The sequence below is a fragment of the Corapipo altera genome, unplaced genomic scaffold, assembly GCF_003945725.1.
Source record: "Corapipo altera isolate COAL_440 unplaced genomic scaffold, ASM394572v1 67, whole genome shotgun sequence".
Classification (NCBI taxonomy): domain Eukaryota; kingdom Metazoa; phylum Chordata; class Aves; order Passeriformes; family Pipridae; genus Corapipo; species Corapipo altera.
The window spans coordinates 7,579,366-7,593,910 of record NW_020884906.1 but is presented as its reverse complement, the minus strand read 5'-3'; the positions used below and the strand labels follow the sequence as shown (position 1 = coordinate 7,593,910).

The 14,545-nt window shown below is 45.8% G+C and overlaps 1 protein-coding gene across 7 annotated transcripts; it reads right to left on the bottom strand.

The window, feature by feature from the left end:
- Nucleotides 1–581: 581 nt before the first annotated feature.
- ANKRD13A (ankyrin repeat domain 13A) lies at nucleotides 582–14,361 on the bottom strand. 7 transcript variants are annotated; one of them, XM_027652183.1, is made up of 16 exons: nucleotides 14,345–14,361; nucleotides 13,572–13,706; nucleotides 11,342–11,474; nucleotides 11,089–11,213; nucleotides 10,621–10,666; nucleotides 9,852–10,031; nucleotides 9,290–9,485; nucleotides 8,649–8,715; nucleotides 7,566–7,647; nucleotides 6,804–6,868; nucleotides 5,724–5,860; nucleotides 5,276–5,433; nucleotides 4,835–4,948; nucleotides 3,992–4,143; nucleotides 3,714–3,778; nucleotides 582–2,948 (listed from the first exon to the last, which is right to left on the bottom strand). In XM_027652183.1, the coding sequence occupies exons 2-16, from the start codon at nucleotides 13,665–13,667 to the stop codon at nucleotides 2,750–2,752; spliced, it is 1,815 nt and encodes a 604-aa protein (XP_027507984.1). In that variant the 5' UTR covers nucleotides 13,668–13,706; nucleotides 14,345–14,361; the 3' UTR covers nucleotides 582–2,749. The 7 variants fall into 7 exon arrangements, with proteins under 7 accessions (XP_027507984.1, XP_027507983.1, XP_027507982.1 ...); XM_027652182.1 differs by having other exon boundaries at nucleotides 14,267–14,356; XM_027652181.1 differs by lacking the exon at nucleotides 14,345–14,361 and adding an exon at nucleotides 14,194–14,266.
- Between the last annotated feature and the right edge of the window lie 184 nt (nucleotides 14,362–14,545).

Here is a 14,545-nt window from a genome sequence, read left to right as displayed (position 1 = left end):
ATGTTTGTTAGCAAGGAGCTGTTAACAGTGCAGTGAAAGCTCATCCTGCAAGCCTCGTGCAGTTACCAGCAGTTCAGTCACGAACCAAAGCTCAGCCAAAGCAGTGTAAGAAGGGTTTCCAAATAAAGAAAATCAGGAATTACTGTTGTAAAGAAGTCAAAAGTACAAAAAAAGCACATTCTCAGTCCTGCTTTCAGAAACAAACAGCATGAGATTAAAGAACTTTTAAAGCTGGTTATAGTTTTAGAACAAGCTCTAAGTGTTTGTAGCACTGAGCTTCTCTTTGCTACGTCAGCCTCCAGCTTCCTCAGAAAGAGAAGTTGTAATCAGCTGTTACACAGCAATAGTGGCATCAATATTAAACATATCTGAACCCTCTCCTCATCTCTGTTACTCACAAGAAGATGCAAACAAAAATTAATAAGTTTAACCCCCTGCCTTTCACTGCCTTAGATCTGTATTGACCTGATCCCCTTTTTCAAGACAGGAAGACTCAAAATTTGGCTGAAAATGTCTCAACAGTGATTCTGGGGATTGTGTGTCTGATTCAGACTAAACCAGAACTACCTTTGAGAATTTCATAGATGATAATGTCACTTTAATGTACAAAAATGCCACAAAATACTTATTAAAACAGACTCCAGATAACACATTTGAAAAAATCCTTGTGTGTGGTGTGACATGTGCTGTACTTTTGGTTTTATTTCCAACACACCCAGAGGATCCATCGTACACTGTATGGGTTGAAAGTCAAGCTTTAAGAAAAGCAGCACCTGGGTGAGGGAAGCAGGGCATTCTAGTTTAGCTGGAATGATACAAATGTGATAGAAAGCAAAAAACCCAAAAGCAAATCCCATTTATTTTACAGTCCCGGACTAAGAAGCAGTAGCATAACAAAACTTCAACTGAAAGTGCTCAATGTTCTTTAGTTTAAATACAAACCCAGAACAAGTCAGCTTGAAAAATGATTATTTTTACCCCTCCTGTAACCTGTGAAATGCTTAACAGAAGACAGGCACTGCCAGACAGCTGGGTGTGTAAAGGCAACAGCACTCTTTATTCCCACTGGAGGAAACACCCAGGGTTTCATCTCCTACCTCCAGCCTTGTCAGGAGCTCAACACAAGGATTATTCCCTTTTTCCTCAACTGTGAGAGTCACAGTAATCCCCTTTTCAATGAAAGGTGCAATTCCAACCCAGCCCACTGCTCCTGTGCAGGACAGTCCCTGCTCCTGCAGCACCCAGGAAGCTGTTTTTAGGGAATGAAGCTGTACCAGAGGACACCACCAGTGTGGAGAGGCCAGTCCTAGTGCACACTGAAGGAATTTTAATAATTTCCTATGTAAAACAATGGATTATTGGTTTAAAATAGGGTTCCAAGTTACCAACTATCCCACTGGTTATGATCAAGTCCATTTTATAGTGATTTTATACTGGTTAATTAATAGCTGGTCACCCAGAACTGCCCTGTTTAGCCTGAGGAACAGGAGCAGGGTTAGGAGCAAGCTCAGAGCAGGGGTACCATAGGTTCCTCCACTCCTGCCAGCCAGAGCAGAGGAATATTGCTCACATTTAACAACTGTAAGGCTTTCCTGTGGCTGTTCATCGTGTACTTGTGGAGTGCACTTGAGAGTCACAGTGTGAGTACTGTAAACACTGACAGAAGTGCAGATAAAAGAGCTACAAACATCCTGTATGGCCAAAAACCTGAGGAAAGCTGGTTAAAACTGACCTGGGAATCGTTACGAGACCAGTTTTAGGAGTGTAGGCCCAGTGGCTTGGTTTAAAATCAATAAAAATATTCAGATAAAAAAATAGATGTATTCACATGAAGGATGAGCGCTGGGGTTTTAAAAAGCAACACACATTTCCCTTCCAGATGACAGAATTAAAACTTCTCTTCCCATAAGGATACAATAAAATCTCACCTGGATTCTTTTCCTGGTTGCATTTAGCACCCACACTCAGGCACACACCACGTGATCCCAAAGAAGCACCTGTATCTATCCCATATTTTCTTGCTGCCCTCTGACCATGGGAACAAGCTGGTTTGGAATCACTGCAGGAACTGCTGCTTTACTGGGCAGATGGTCCCATTTGAGGATCTAAAATTTTACTGGCTACTTGTTTTGTCCTTTTTCAGAAAGCGCTAGTTTTAATCTGGAGCTGTTCAAGTATAAAATTATCCCTCTTAAGCAGGAGCACGTGCCCAAATCCCAGTAACTAGAGGAGAGAGAACCACATATATAAACAAAACTAACAGAAAACATCTGTCAGCATGAAGAACTACCGTGTGTGTGTGTAGGCAGGGAGATGCTCTCTGTAACAGCTGGAAGAAACAGGCAATGGCTTTGAATTACTGAGAAATAATGAAGCAGATGAGTATTTCTTTGGTAAGTAATGAAGTTTCCCTCCTGAACTCCCCAAAACTCAGGTTTTCAAGCTTTACTGCAATCCTATATCCTGATGCTAAAGCAAAACTTCCATCTGCTCTTCAATAAATAAGTTTAGATAAAAGCATTTCCTTCAAAGCTAAGACTGCACGGTTGAGGAGCCAAATGCAGAGTCCTGTGATCTGAAACTCCCTCAAACGAAAATAAGTCAGCTTTTTGTAGCTGCTGATGCCAACTTAAAAGGCAGGTGAAATGTTTCCTTAAGCAATCCAAGAGTGGTCTTTAGACTGACAGCCCCAAAAACCTTCAGTTTTACACAGATTTGGTCATCCTTACTTCAGGAGGTCACTGAGGAGTTATTTTTCCACAAGAGAAAGCTGTAGCACTTGCTGAAGCTCTGCATCTTCCTTTTCCTGACGCTGCTTCTCCTGCTCCTCCTGCTCCCGGACAGACAATTCCATGGCAAGCTGCAAGTCTTTCTCAAAGCTGGAAGGTTCACTGGGGCTGCTGCAGTGGGAGCTCCCCGAGCTTGTCATAAGGCTCTCCTGCAGTGCCCTGATGGAGAAAAATAACTTTGATAAGTAAAAGAGACAGAGCCTATGTGACATTTCCTGCACTGATCCTTCCCGGCAACTGTTTTAGACCCACAAAGCTGAAAATCTCTCCCAGAAGGCAGAAAGCAGCTTGAGGATAAGAGAGCAGCTGTTCTCACATCTGTCAAATTCCCAGTGTCAAACCTGCTCTTTGAAGCTTTCATAGATACAAACAGTTGTATTTTCAATGGGCCTCTAAAAGCATCCTCACCTGGTTTAAAGGCAACATGACTTCCCATGTACAAAAGAACCCAGAAGATTCAGTTCCTGGTGTGCACAAAGTCTGCAGGAAAACCTGACAGACACTAGAGCATATTCTCATGTGTCCATGAAACATATGTTAAGTTTTTAACATATTTTAAGATTTTGAAAAGAAAGAAGAGCTGCCCTGAGGGTTGCAGCATCCAACAGTCAAACATTCAACCCAGAGGGATCAAATCCAGAGCAGAACAGAAGGACTGTGTTTGTTTGTTGGGTAAAGAACCTGTTGTGTGCCCACACCAGTCCCACAGCTGGGAAGAGCTACACTACAGAAACCAGGGAGGCCCAGTTTGGACCCCTTGCTTCCTGGAAAAGCAAAAAAGTTGGAAGAAGTACAATAAGAGACCTCAGGTTCTGTGCATCTGCTACCCACATAAACAGAAAAGCCTGCCATACTGTTCCATGCTACTGAGGTGGGTTTTTTCGCTCTGTCACTGCTTGGCTTGATGTGAAAAAAGTTAGTTACCTCTGATACTGTATATCGAAGTCCTGGGAATATGCAACTGCTCCATTGGAATCTGCCCCCAATTCCTAGAGATGGGGAAAGACACAATTCCACAGCAGTTACCAGATCTGCAGAGCAACTCACTGAAAGCCACCCTTAAATCACTCTTATTTTTTCTTTGAAATACATGATTTTCACCTTCTGAGGTCTTAGAAAAACAAGTCCCACACTGGTTTCCTTCAGCTATGTCTGCACCGTCCTCACCAAACCTGTCACTGCCCAGATTCCAGCACACTTACTTTACTTCCTCCAGATTCCAACAAACTCTGCTGGATGGCAAACTGCATGATCTCATACTCTTCATCGGGCACGTGTATGTTCCTGCCATCGTCCTGGACGTGGTAGGACTCTGGGATCTCAAACACCGACTGGTCCACCTCAAAATCAGCACCTACAGAAGCCAAACACAGTTGCAAACATGGCAGAAGTATTATTTCTACAAGTTGTGACATAAAGAATTCTGATATTTATGCATAATTAAGTGCAAAAATACAGATAAACCACCTGTCTAAATACACCAAGAGGCTTTGAAAGCCTGTGGCAAACCAAAACAGAGTGCAGTCCTTTTTTTGGATGATGTGAAGTGATACACCTAATAAACCCAGGGTGCAGCAGAGCACTGAGGTGCCTGAACTCTGACAAAACCAGATGGGGGTGGGGGGGAGCTGCAAAAGATAAATTCTGCAGAGGCTCTTCTGAAGTTATTCCTCATGAATGGATCTGCAGCAGCTCACAGGACAGAGGATCACTGGATATACACAGCTATGAACATCTCACTCAAATGTAATTCACTTCCTTCTGAAGTCACAGTAATTTTGAGTTCCACTTCCCAAGGCAATAACCTGCACCAGAATTTACAGCTCAAAATACTCAGGAGAGCTTTCTGGAGCGGGGTTTAGCCAGTCTGGCAGGCATGGAAGGGGCAGGATGGGTCAGCAGGATCAGTGTCACACACTCTAACACAGTGCAGCTCCCCTTCACCCGTCAATGTTTCATTCCCTGCCATTCCTCATCTCTCCCCTCAGTACCTTCCACTGACAGAGATGTAAAAGGTGAGATCACTGCCTCTTTCCACTCCTTACCTGCTTCACACTGTGCACCTCCAGCCATCTGTGAGGAGCTTTTCTCAGCTGTCCTGCAGCTGTTGACATTTGCAAATGTAATTCGGGCATTCAGCACGTGAAACAGGGGAATTTCTGTAAGAGAACAAGATTTCTGTCAAAAAGAGAACTCTCACTCACTTCCACACCCATAGCAGACCCTTACATGTTCATGGGATATATTCTTGTTATAACAAAGCACATAGTAACTCACTTCACCAAGAAGCTGCCCTTAGTTATTATCAATCTCTCTCTAAATCTCATATTTAATAATAAGATTGGCAAATTTAAGGCATCAAAGTTAAGAGGAAAGGGCTGGCAACAGCTCACTGTCACTGAAATGACACTGTCTTCCAAATTATACTTCTGTACTGGTCATTCAGAATTTACGAAGATGCTACAACAAAAATTGCTAAATATTACCAATTTTGACAGGAAATCCGGGTGGAAAGTCCAGAGTGATGAAATCCCTAAGTCTGGCAAAATGAGCACTAGTTCTGGCCATCAGGTCGATGATTGGGGTGACTTGTTCCGTAAGAGACAAGGGGAACTTCTCACTCATCCACAAGGTTGCTTTAAATCTGAGAGAGAAAGTAGCATAAAAACATCCTAAATTCACAGTTTAGGAACATATGCAAAGCAAAACAGGCAGTTGGGCAGTAACAGTGGATTACTAACAAGTTACAGCACTAGTCCAAATGTTTTCTTTGACTCAGTGGAAGTAAAAATAGATTACAGCTGAATACTTAAAGATCTTATGATTAATTGTGAAAGCTGGGAAAAACCACACCGGATATTTGTAAACGTGGTTTCCAGAGACTAGATAACTGGGAAAAGACAAACCAGAAACAGTTAAAATGGTATTTCTCACTTCTGTGTTCGAATGGTGACTTCCTTTGGTCTTCCTATGTCTCTGCCTTTCAAATCAAATTCTGGATCAAAGTATTCCTCCAGAGTAATAGCAGTGGGATTGTTGGTAGCAGCACACTCTGTTGTCTTGGTCGTGCTCTGGAAGGAAAGAGTGGAAAAAAACCAACCCAAAAAGTATAAAAGAAACAGACAGTGGCTACTACAGGAAACTTCCAAGTTACCTCTTGTGAAGTAACTCTCCTTCTCTATTTTATATATTCTGTTTTATACATTTATATATTCTACACCAGTGACACCAGCCATAAATACAAGCTGTTATTAGACTGGTTTCTACTGAGGGTAAAAATCTCCAAGTATTTTAGAGACAGGAAGAATCTACTTAAATACTTTGAAGCTGGAAGCCAACCAGAAACACACACAGGAGCCACAGCATTTCCAGACCCCAAATCCTGTAATAAAGGCAAAACTCTGATGGGGTGTTTGAAACTCAAGTCTCTAGATCCATGTAAGTGTGCAATCCTGACACAGAGACAGCAAATCCATTATCTGCTGTTCTTTAGTATGTACAGATGCAGGGGAGTTTCTAAAGCCACAGAGAATCATGGGATGGTTTGGTTTGGAAGGGACCTTAAAGCTCAACCTGTTCCATCCCCTGCCATGGGCAGGGACACCTTCCACTAGACCAGGTTGCTCCAAGCCCTGTCCAATCTGGCCTTGGACAATTCCAGGCATGGGGCAGCCACAGCTTCTCTGGGCAACCTGTGCCAGGGCCTCACTACCCTCAAAGGGAATATTTTTTTCAATATATCTCACCTAAATTTCCCCTTTCAGTTTGGAATCATTATCCACACATTTCAGAGCCACAGGGGTTACGTGGTTTTCCTCCAAGAAGGAGGTACCTGCTATTCATCCAGAACATTTGAGCGCTTAAACCAAACAAAAACATCCGTAGGGGAAATTTAAACCTCATAATCAAAATTGCTGCCAAACTAAGGAAACAAGAGGTGATTCCACACACCTGGAGTTCCTACTGGGACGGATCTCTGCACTGCAGTGACCTGTGCTGACATCAGACACTCACCTGAGCACCATATTCATGCTCCACTGTCCCCAGGAATGAGTCCAGGAGGTTCCTGTCAGCTTCAGCTAACAGGAGGGAAAACAAAAACACTTATTACTATTAATTAGCAGCAAAATTTGCATACAGGCCAGGCTAACAGCCAGGCCTCCAAGCCAAAGTGAAATAAGTTTTTCCTATTTCCTGTGAGCTTTGCCAGGCAAGCCCAGGACCTACAGCTGTCAGCATGAAATAGGTACAATACACAAAATAGAGGTAAACATTTTTTTAGTGGTTTCTATGATTAGCAGACACCTGTATGATTCCCAATGTCTCACAGTGGCCCCAGGGTAGGAGAACTTCCATACAAAGTTACTGGCTGGTTACCCTGTACTCTAATTTAAATATCAGAAGAAATTAGTGGACCAAAATGAAACAAAAACTCCAAGCAAACAAGGCCTCTGTGAATTTTGTAACTGCTGCCAATGCAAAGTACAGGTAGGAATGCATTCCAGAGCAGAAAAGTGCAGCCTTTAAAAATTGTCAATAAACTTTTAGCAGGTTTGAAGGGCTTTGCTAAATAGAGTTGGGATAAATACAGGTTCATTTCTAAGGTTAGGGGTCGAGTACTGAGCTCTCTCAGACACACAAGACAGGAAAGTAAAGCAAAGTCATCAAGAAAAGAATTTCCCTTGTCTGTCTGCTCAGTTCTTCTGCAGTCACACAGAGAAGGTATTGAGAGCCAAAAGGTTCTACTTGTTTCCAATTGACCTATGGGAAAAATACCTTTATATCTCCTCTTCTCCTCCTCTGTTAAATGTTCCGTGCGGATTCGTGTGACCACGTTCACATTGTTTGCCATGTAGACCTTGAAAAAACACAGGGACAAAAACCAAGCAGCATCACAAGTTAAACAAGTCAGTTTTCTCCAGTAAAACACCCTGTGCACAAAACTGACTAAACAAACCTCAAAACCAGGCATTTCCAAGCTTGCTGGAAAGAAGAGATTTTAAGAGGGAATGGAGAAAGAAAATCAGATGCTTTTTCTAAACAGAGATCACTTAGATCACTTATAAGGCCTCCCAAATGATATTTAGTGAGTTTAGTTCTGCAGAAACACTAATGAACCCCCAGTCCAACTGAACAGCCCTGCACTCTTAGCAGGAAAAGCCTTCACATAAATGTAAAAGCTACTCAGCATTTATTCTTCTGCTAAGTGAAATTACAAAATGTAATTCATTGCACAAATTCCCAAACCTGGAGTGAACACAGACTCGTGAATCAGGAAAATTAAATTTTGTGATTCTGAACTCAAATTCCTACCACAGTAAGGCTGCTAAAGCCATCTTCAGAAATATTTCACTGAGGTGAAATCAAGGACAAAACCAGTGTCAGATGGAACCATTTTAAGCAGCTGTGACTCAGGGGCAGGGGCTAATTCATGAAGTCATGATGCAACTCATGGCATCAGGAGGCTGCTGGTGCCTTACAGTGCTGTTATTAGAGAGTGCTCAGGGCACTTCAAGAGGTTCCTCATGTTTTGCACAGTGAAACAATGTTCAAGAATGAGTTAAGTGTCAGTTTTTGGAAGGAAGGAGTGCTGGCAGCTCTGCTGGATCTTCTGTCCCTCTTCTCCCCTCTTCAATCCCCCCTCTCCTCTATACCCTGCTGACATTCCTGTGCACAGGCTCCAACCCCTCCCACAAGCCTGGCAGCCTGCAAGTTCCTCACCCCTGTCCAGTTCTGCTGGCAACACAATAAATCTCTCAATGGGAATTTTTAGACCTGACATATTCAGGAAATACAAGCAAAACACAACCCCACTTCAGATTGCTGTAAGACCTCTTGGAAGAACAGAACAGGCTTTACCTTGGCTTCATAACCACTGACACCTTCTGCTTTTTCTGTCTTCCAGACCCAGAATCCAGATGTGGTTCTGACAAGAAGTGAACACCATAAGTGTCTAAACAGCTGCATTTCTATACAATCCCCAGCCTGTTCTTCTAAAATTAATTTTAAACAACATTTGACAGATTATTAACCCCAGACAACTGGATAAACACGTGCAGTAATCAAGGAAGACATGCTATACACATTTATTTAAAGCATTCATGAGAGGTTAGACTTATTAGCCACAAAATGCAAGTTCTTGTCCATTGGTTTTGGCACACGTTTTTGGGTGAAATGCAAATTTGTAATGAGCCATTAACATTGAGTTAATGATCTTAGAGGTATTTTCCAACCTTAATGATTTTATCTTGTTACTGTTACTATGATAAACTGGAAGCTTTCTGCAAATGATTACTGGGAACTTTCTGCCAAGCAATAGTGGCAAGTTCACCAAATCAAATTTCTTTATGTAACAGTATGTGAAGTTTAAAGTGATTTCAAATCTAGCCCTAAAAAAAATTAATTCCAAAGCTTTTGAGTTTGTTTTTAAAGCTTTTTTTCAATTATGACCATCCATAATCTCAAAATTTTCATTTGTTAAGAGGAACTTTATACCTTACCTCTCAAAAGCAATGTTTTTGGTATCAAGGCACGTGCTAATAATTGGAGATGTGAGGCGTCTTTCCACACCTTTTCTGTTTGGTGTCATCGACCCCAAAATCAAACGCTTCATGTGCTGGGAAATCTCAAACTTCTCTGTCATAACATACTTCTCGTCATGGTTGATCACGATGACCTCTGCCCAGCCCCCTGTGTCTGTTGGAAACACCATGTTTCAAGTTAAAAACTTGGTGTTTTTAACACAAGTGTTCCAGAAGGAAAAGCTGGGGATATGTTGTGCATCAAACCCGGGTGGGTGCCACCTCACTGTATTTGCACTCAGCTGGCATCAAATTGGAGCTGGAGCTAAAATTATTTTTTATTTGGAGGGGAAACTGAGTAAAATACTGAAGTCAAATTTTAGCCCTATCCCCAAATTTTTACCTCGTATTTACTGAAAGAAATCAAGCCACGACAAACCAGTATCTCTGTGAGACTCTCGTGAACATACGTATAAATCTCTTACAAAACTCAGCTTCAAGAGGTCATTTTGTGCAAAATCAGATTCCTCACTGCGCCCACACAGTGCCTGGGGACCGGAGAGGCTGAAGTATTTACCCCCTCCCTTGAAGATGACACTCCTCCTGCCCCTCTCCCAGGTCATGTTCTCGAAGCCCAGCAAGGTCATGTCCACGCGCAGCTTGGCCCCGCTCTTCCAGATCCGGCACACGTCGCTCGGGCACACCCTGGAGAGCAGGGGCACTGCAGGGAATCAGGAGACAGTCAAGAGGTGCAGCACAGAGGACTCCAGCAGCAGCCACATCCCTGACACAGGATTGCTCAGCCCCGGGATCATTATTCCAGAGGGGGTGAGATCAGGAACAACCAGCTCAGGGATAAAACCCACCCAACTCAAGCGAACACTTGTTGAGACTAGAAGATGTGAAGTGACATAAACCCCATCTCTAGCAGTCTAATAGTTTGATATTTGGGATATCTAATCAGCTGTGAGGCTCAGTGTTCATTCCTTGAAGAGAAAAGCAGGTACCTCCCAAGGACCCTGTGCATCCATAGATGAGATGTTATCACTTAGACATGGATGGCCAGGGACAGGTAAACAAACCCTGAGGAAAGTCTTCAGCAACTGCCACAGCTAAACTCTCAACTAAAAAACAACCAGCCCAATCAACAGGAAACAAAGAATAACTGTGCAACAAAAATACAAGAGGTTACTTTGAGAGAGAAAAGAGGAGGATTCTGAGGAGCAGATAGTTCCCTGTGTATTTCGTGGGACATTTTTAGCTCATTTCTGCAGCTTGTAAGAGGTAATGAGGAGCAGGATTATTCTTACCCCAGCTAGTGAACTCCCATTTCATTTCCACATAAAAGTCAGGAGTCTGGAGAAGGAAAACACTTGATGAATACTTCACGAAATAGTTCAACATTCAGTGCAGTGTTTCTCCTGAGCATTTTAGATAAAGGAAAACAAAAAAAGAGCAGAACTGGAGAACTAAAACTGAAACTGGCAAACACAAAAGCCACTGGCTGCCCCTGCTGCTTTCTGGGGGGCTGTTCTTCCTTATTATACTAGAAAGGCAGCAACACCTTCCAGATTCAGCCTCCAGTGTGGCAATCCTTAATCCTCATAACTAAGGATTTCAAAGTAAAGTCAAGGAAAAGCCTCCATCTCCCTCAGCACCATGGAATACACAGGTTGGAACAAAACACAGTTACCCAGCTGACTGGAGTTCACTGAACTGCTTGTACGAGAATAGCAGTGAAATCAGTCTGGAGTGAGAGGTTTACACAAAATAATTACCTCATTAATTTTCTGGAGTAACTCAGGAACTCCTCCAAGGGTCATGAAGGCCTGGTGGTAGTCTCGATGCTGCAGGATCATCTGGACCATCTCTGGATCCCCTGTGCTGACAGCCTCGTGCAAAACTGAAAGAAACACAGACACTGCCTCGTTTCACTTCACTTTCTGACCAAGATCCACATAACAGCAAAAAACACAGCATGTGCTGCTGAGAAGTATCACCTCGGGCTCCTGCTGCCCAGGCTGGCCTCACCTGTCCATCCCTGTGCATTCTCCTTGGTCACATCTGCCTTGTGCTGCAGGAGGACTCGGGCAGACTCTAAGTAACCCAGGGAAACAGCCAAGTGCAACAAGGTCCTGCCCCGCGGATCCCGCTGGTCAACATCCTGCTGGGTGTCCCAGAGAGGAATAATGCAGCTCATCAGGGCTTACACAAACACAGTGCTAATCCAGGAGTCAACATTCCCTGGCATTCCCACGCACCCGTTCCCAAACACTCCTGCATTGCCCTTCTGCAGGGCCATCTCGCTTCCCCACGGAAATAAGACGAGAAGCAGAGCGGGGCCTATAAAAGGCACAAAAACATCACTGTGGGACGTGAGTTCTCGTTGATGCTTCTCATTTCTTTTTCTGTCATTATTTCCCCCCTGTCTCCCTCCAGAAGGGTTGTTTTCAGGAGGAGATGGGAGTTCTAGTCTGTGTGCATCGCCCCACAGACAGCCAACAGCCTGAGACCCCACTGAGGGCTTAAACTGTACAACAAAATGAGGGGAAAGGGAGGGAAAAAAAGCAACAGGGCATACAACACAGAGTTTGGACAGCACTCTAGGAGAGGACAGAAGCAGATGGTGTTTCACAAAGCACACACAGCACAATGAGGAGTGAGGGCATTCTCTACAAGTCACTAGAACAAAAAATTAACTACATAGGCACAAACATCCAAAACGTGCAAGCACAACATACTCATACCTTACACATTTTTCACTATTAGCTTAGAGATTTGAAACAGAAGAGCATCTATAACTAAAGGAAAAGGGGAAAGTCAATAGCAGAATGAGAAAAGAAGGTTATTATGCACGTTAACAGGGTTATCTGACAGCAGTAAGTCAGAATATCACACACTGAGTGGGGAAAGCTTCAGTTTAAAGCATCTTCACTTCTGTGGTGGAATGTTAATTTGTTTTCCCACCTCTTACAGCTCCAACACCTGCAGCACCAACAGGGAAAGGGCCCTAAGGGTGCCCACCCCACTGTCTTTGCTGCTGTTCCTGGTCCCCACAGGCCTGACCCCCGTTTGCAGCTGGTGAGTGGCTCCAATCCCCTCACACGCCCCTCCGGCAGCAGGAAGTTTATCCCAAGGAAACGAGAGGAAACATATCTTTGGAACACTTTAAAAAAAAGGAAGGTGTTTAAAAGCAGATAAAGGAAGCAAGAGACAGACACATCCCATCTCCACACGCTGCTGGCTTCCTCAGGGAATGAAGGGAGGAGCAGCACTCCCCAGCTGGGAGCTGCTGTGTTTAATGGCAAACCCTCCCAGGTGAGAACGCTGGTGAACAGAAATAACTCCACAGGAGCAACGTTCAAGTGAGGTTAAAGAGTTTGTTAAGGCATAAGATTAGATAAAAAAGTGACTGCATTCCAAAGATCCTCCCAGTGCAGGGCAGGAACATGCTCCAAGCAGGCATTAGTAACTCAGGTGGACTGTTAGTGCTGCAGGTGACAGCCAGGAGGTGGCACAGCTGGTCTGGGGCTCATGTACTTGTGGTGTCAGGTAGAATTAATTAACAAGCTCTGCTCATTAGCTTTTCCACAGCAGGAGGGTTTTTGCTGCTCCAGCTCTGCTGCAGCTTTTCAGGCCATTTCCTTACGTCATTATGTCCCAGAGAGGGGACAGCTTTGTGTTTTCTACTCTCCAGCATGGAACAATGATCCATTTTTATTTTTTTACCAGAGATGCTGAAAACATTCCAGCCAGTATAAAAACTCTGCCACCAGTCTTGGACAGCAACAAATCTACGAGAACTGCTGGTGCTCAGCAAGCCAGGGGCTGGTTTGATCTTTGGCAGCGGCACCTTTGCTGAAGGTTGACTTCCCATTGGGATAAGAAGTATTTATTATTTTAATAAATAAACTAACGTCCATCACAGCTGCTCTTCTTGAGCTGTTTCAGAGACTCCTAATTCCTTCTAAAGAGCTTCTCTGCAGCTGCACTGGAATGCTCCAAGCAGAGTTTTACGGATGCAAAGCCAATGTTTACTATCTAAAGTCAAGTATATTCCTGAGCCTTCTTAAATCGCTTCCACACCACAAATAAACAGGCAGAGCAGTGCAGGGATCCCTCAACACACCCGGCAGCACCACCAAGGTGCTTCTCCCTGGCACAGCAGTGGGTGGGGAGCACCGAGCCCTGCGCTGTGCAGGAGCTCTTTGGGACCACTGGCCCCTCCTCGGCCCCCTCCTCGTGCCCGGGCCGCCCTTACCTTGTCCTGCAGCTCCTGCTCCAGCCGCCTGTAGTCGTTATTCCAGACCAGGACGTGCAGGGGGAAGGCGCAGTCGGCCCTGCCAGGGGAGCTCATCCCGGCTCACACGTGGGCAGGGGGAGCCGGGGGCCCTCACTGGATTCGGGAGACCCCGAGTTACTCAAGCCCTGACCCCCTGCAGCTCCCCCTCTCTCCCGCCCCCTGTGAACCCTTCACCCCATGCAAAACCTCACCCCTGGGGACCCCCTGCTCCTGGGAAACCCCTCCCAGACCCCACTCTGGGCACGCCTGGGGGGCTCCCCTGCTCCCGGTGATCCTGCTGATCCCCACACTCTTAGGGGTCCCCTGCTCCTGGGCAACCCCCGGGCCCGAATTCCTGAAGATCTCTCCTGCCCCTGAGCGCCCCCTCACAGCCCCGCACTCCCCAGGGTCTCCCCCGCTCCTGGGGTCCCCGCTGCCCTACAAACTCGGGGGTCCCCTGCTCTTGAGCACCCCCCTGCAGCCTGAGGGTCTTCCCTGGGGAGACACCGCCCCAGCCCGAATTCTTGGGAGGGGTCTCTCCTCCCCCTGAGCACCCTCACACCCCCGCTCCCGGGCTCTCCCCTGCCCCGGTGCCCCGCACCCCTCACCCCCGGGATCCCCCCGCTCTCCCCCCTCAGCCGCCCCCCCGTCCCTCCAGGGAGGCCGGGACGAACCACAGGGCGGCCGGCGCGGGGGGGGGGAGGGGGGGGTCCCCGCAGTCCCCCTCACTCCGTCGCTACCGGCGAACGCACAGAAAGCGGAAGCTGCTGCTCCCCCCCCTCCGCGGGCGGGTGGATGGAACGTCCCGCCCGCAGCTGTCCCACCGCTCCCCGCGCGGGGGGGTGGACGAGCAGCGCGGCGTTGGGGCGGACGCGGCGCTCCGCGCTAGATGCCCTCCCCACGCCTCTCCCCGGCGTTGGTTTCGCCCGCCCGCCATGGCGGGTGAGGGCAGG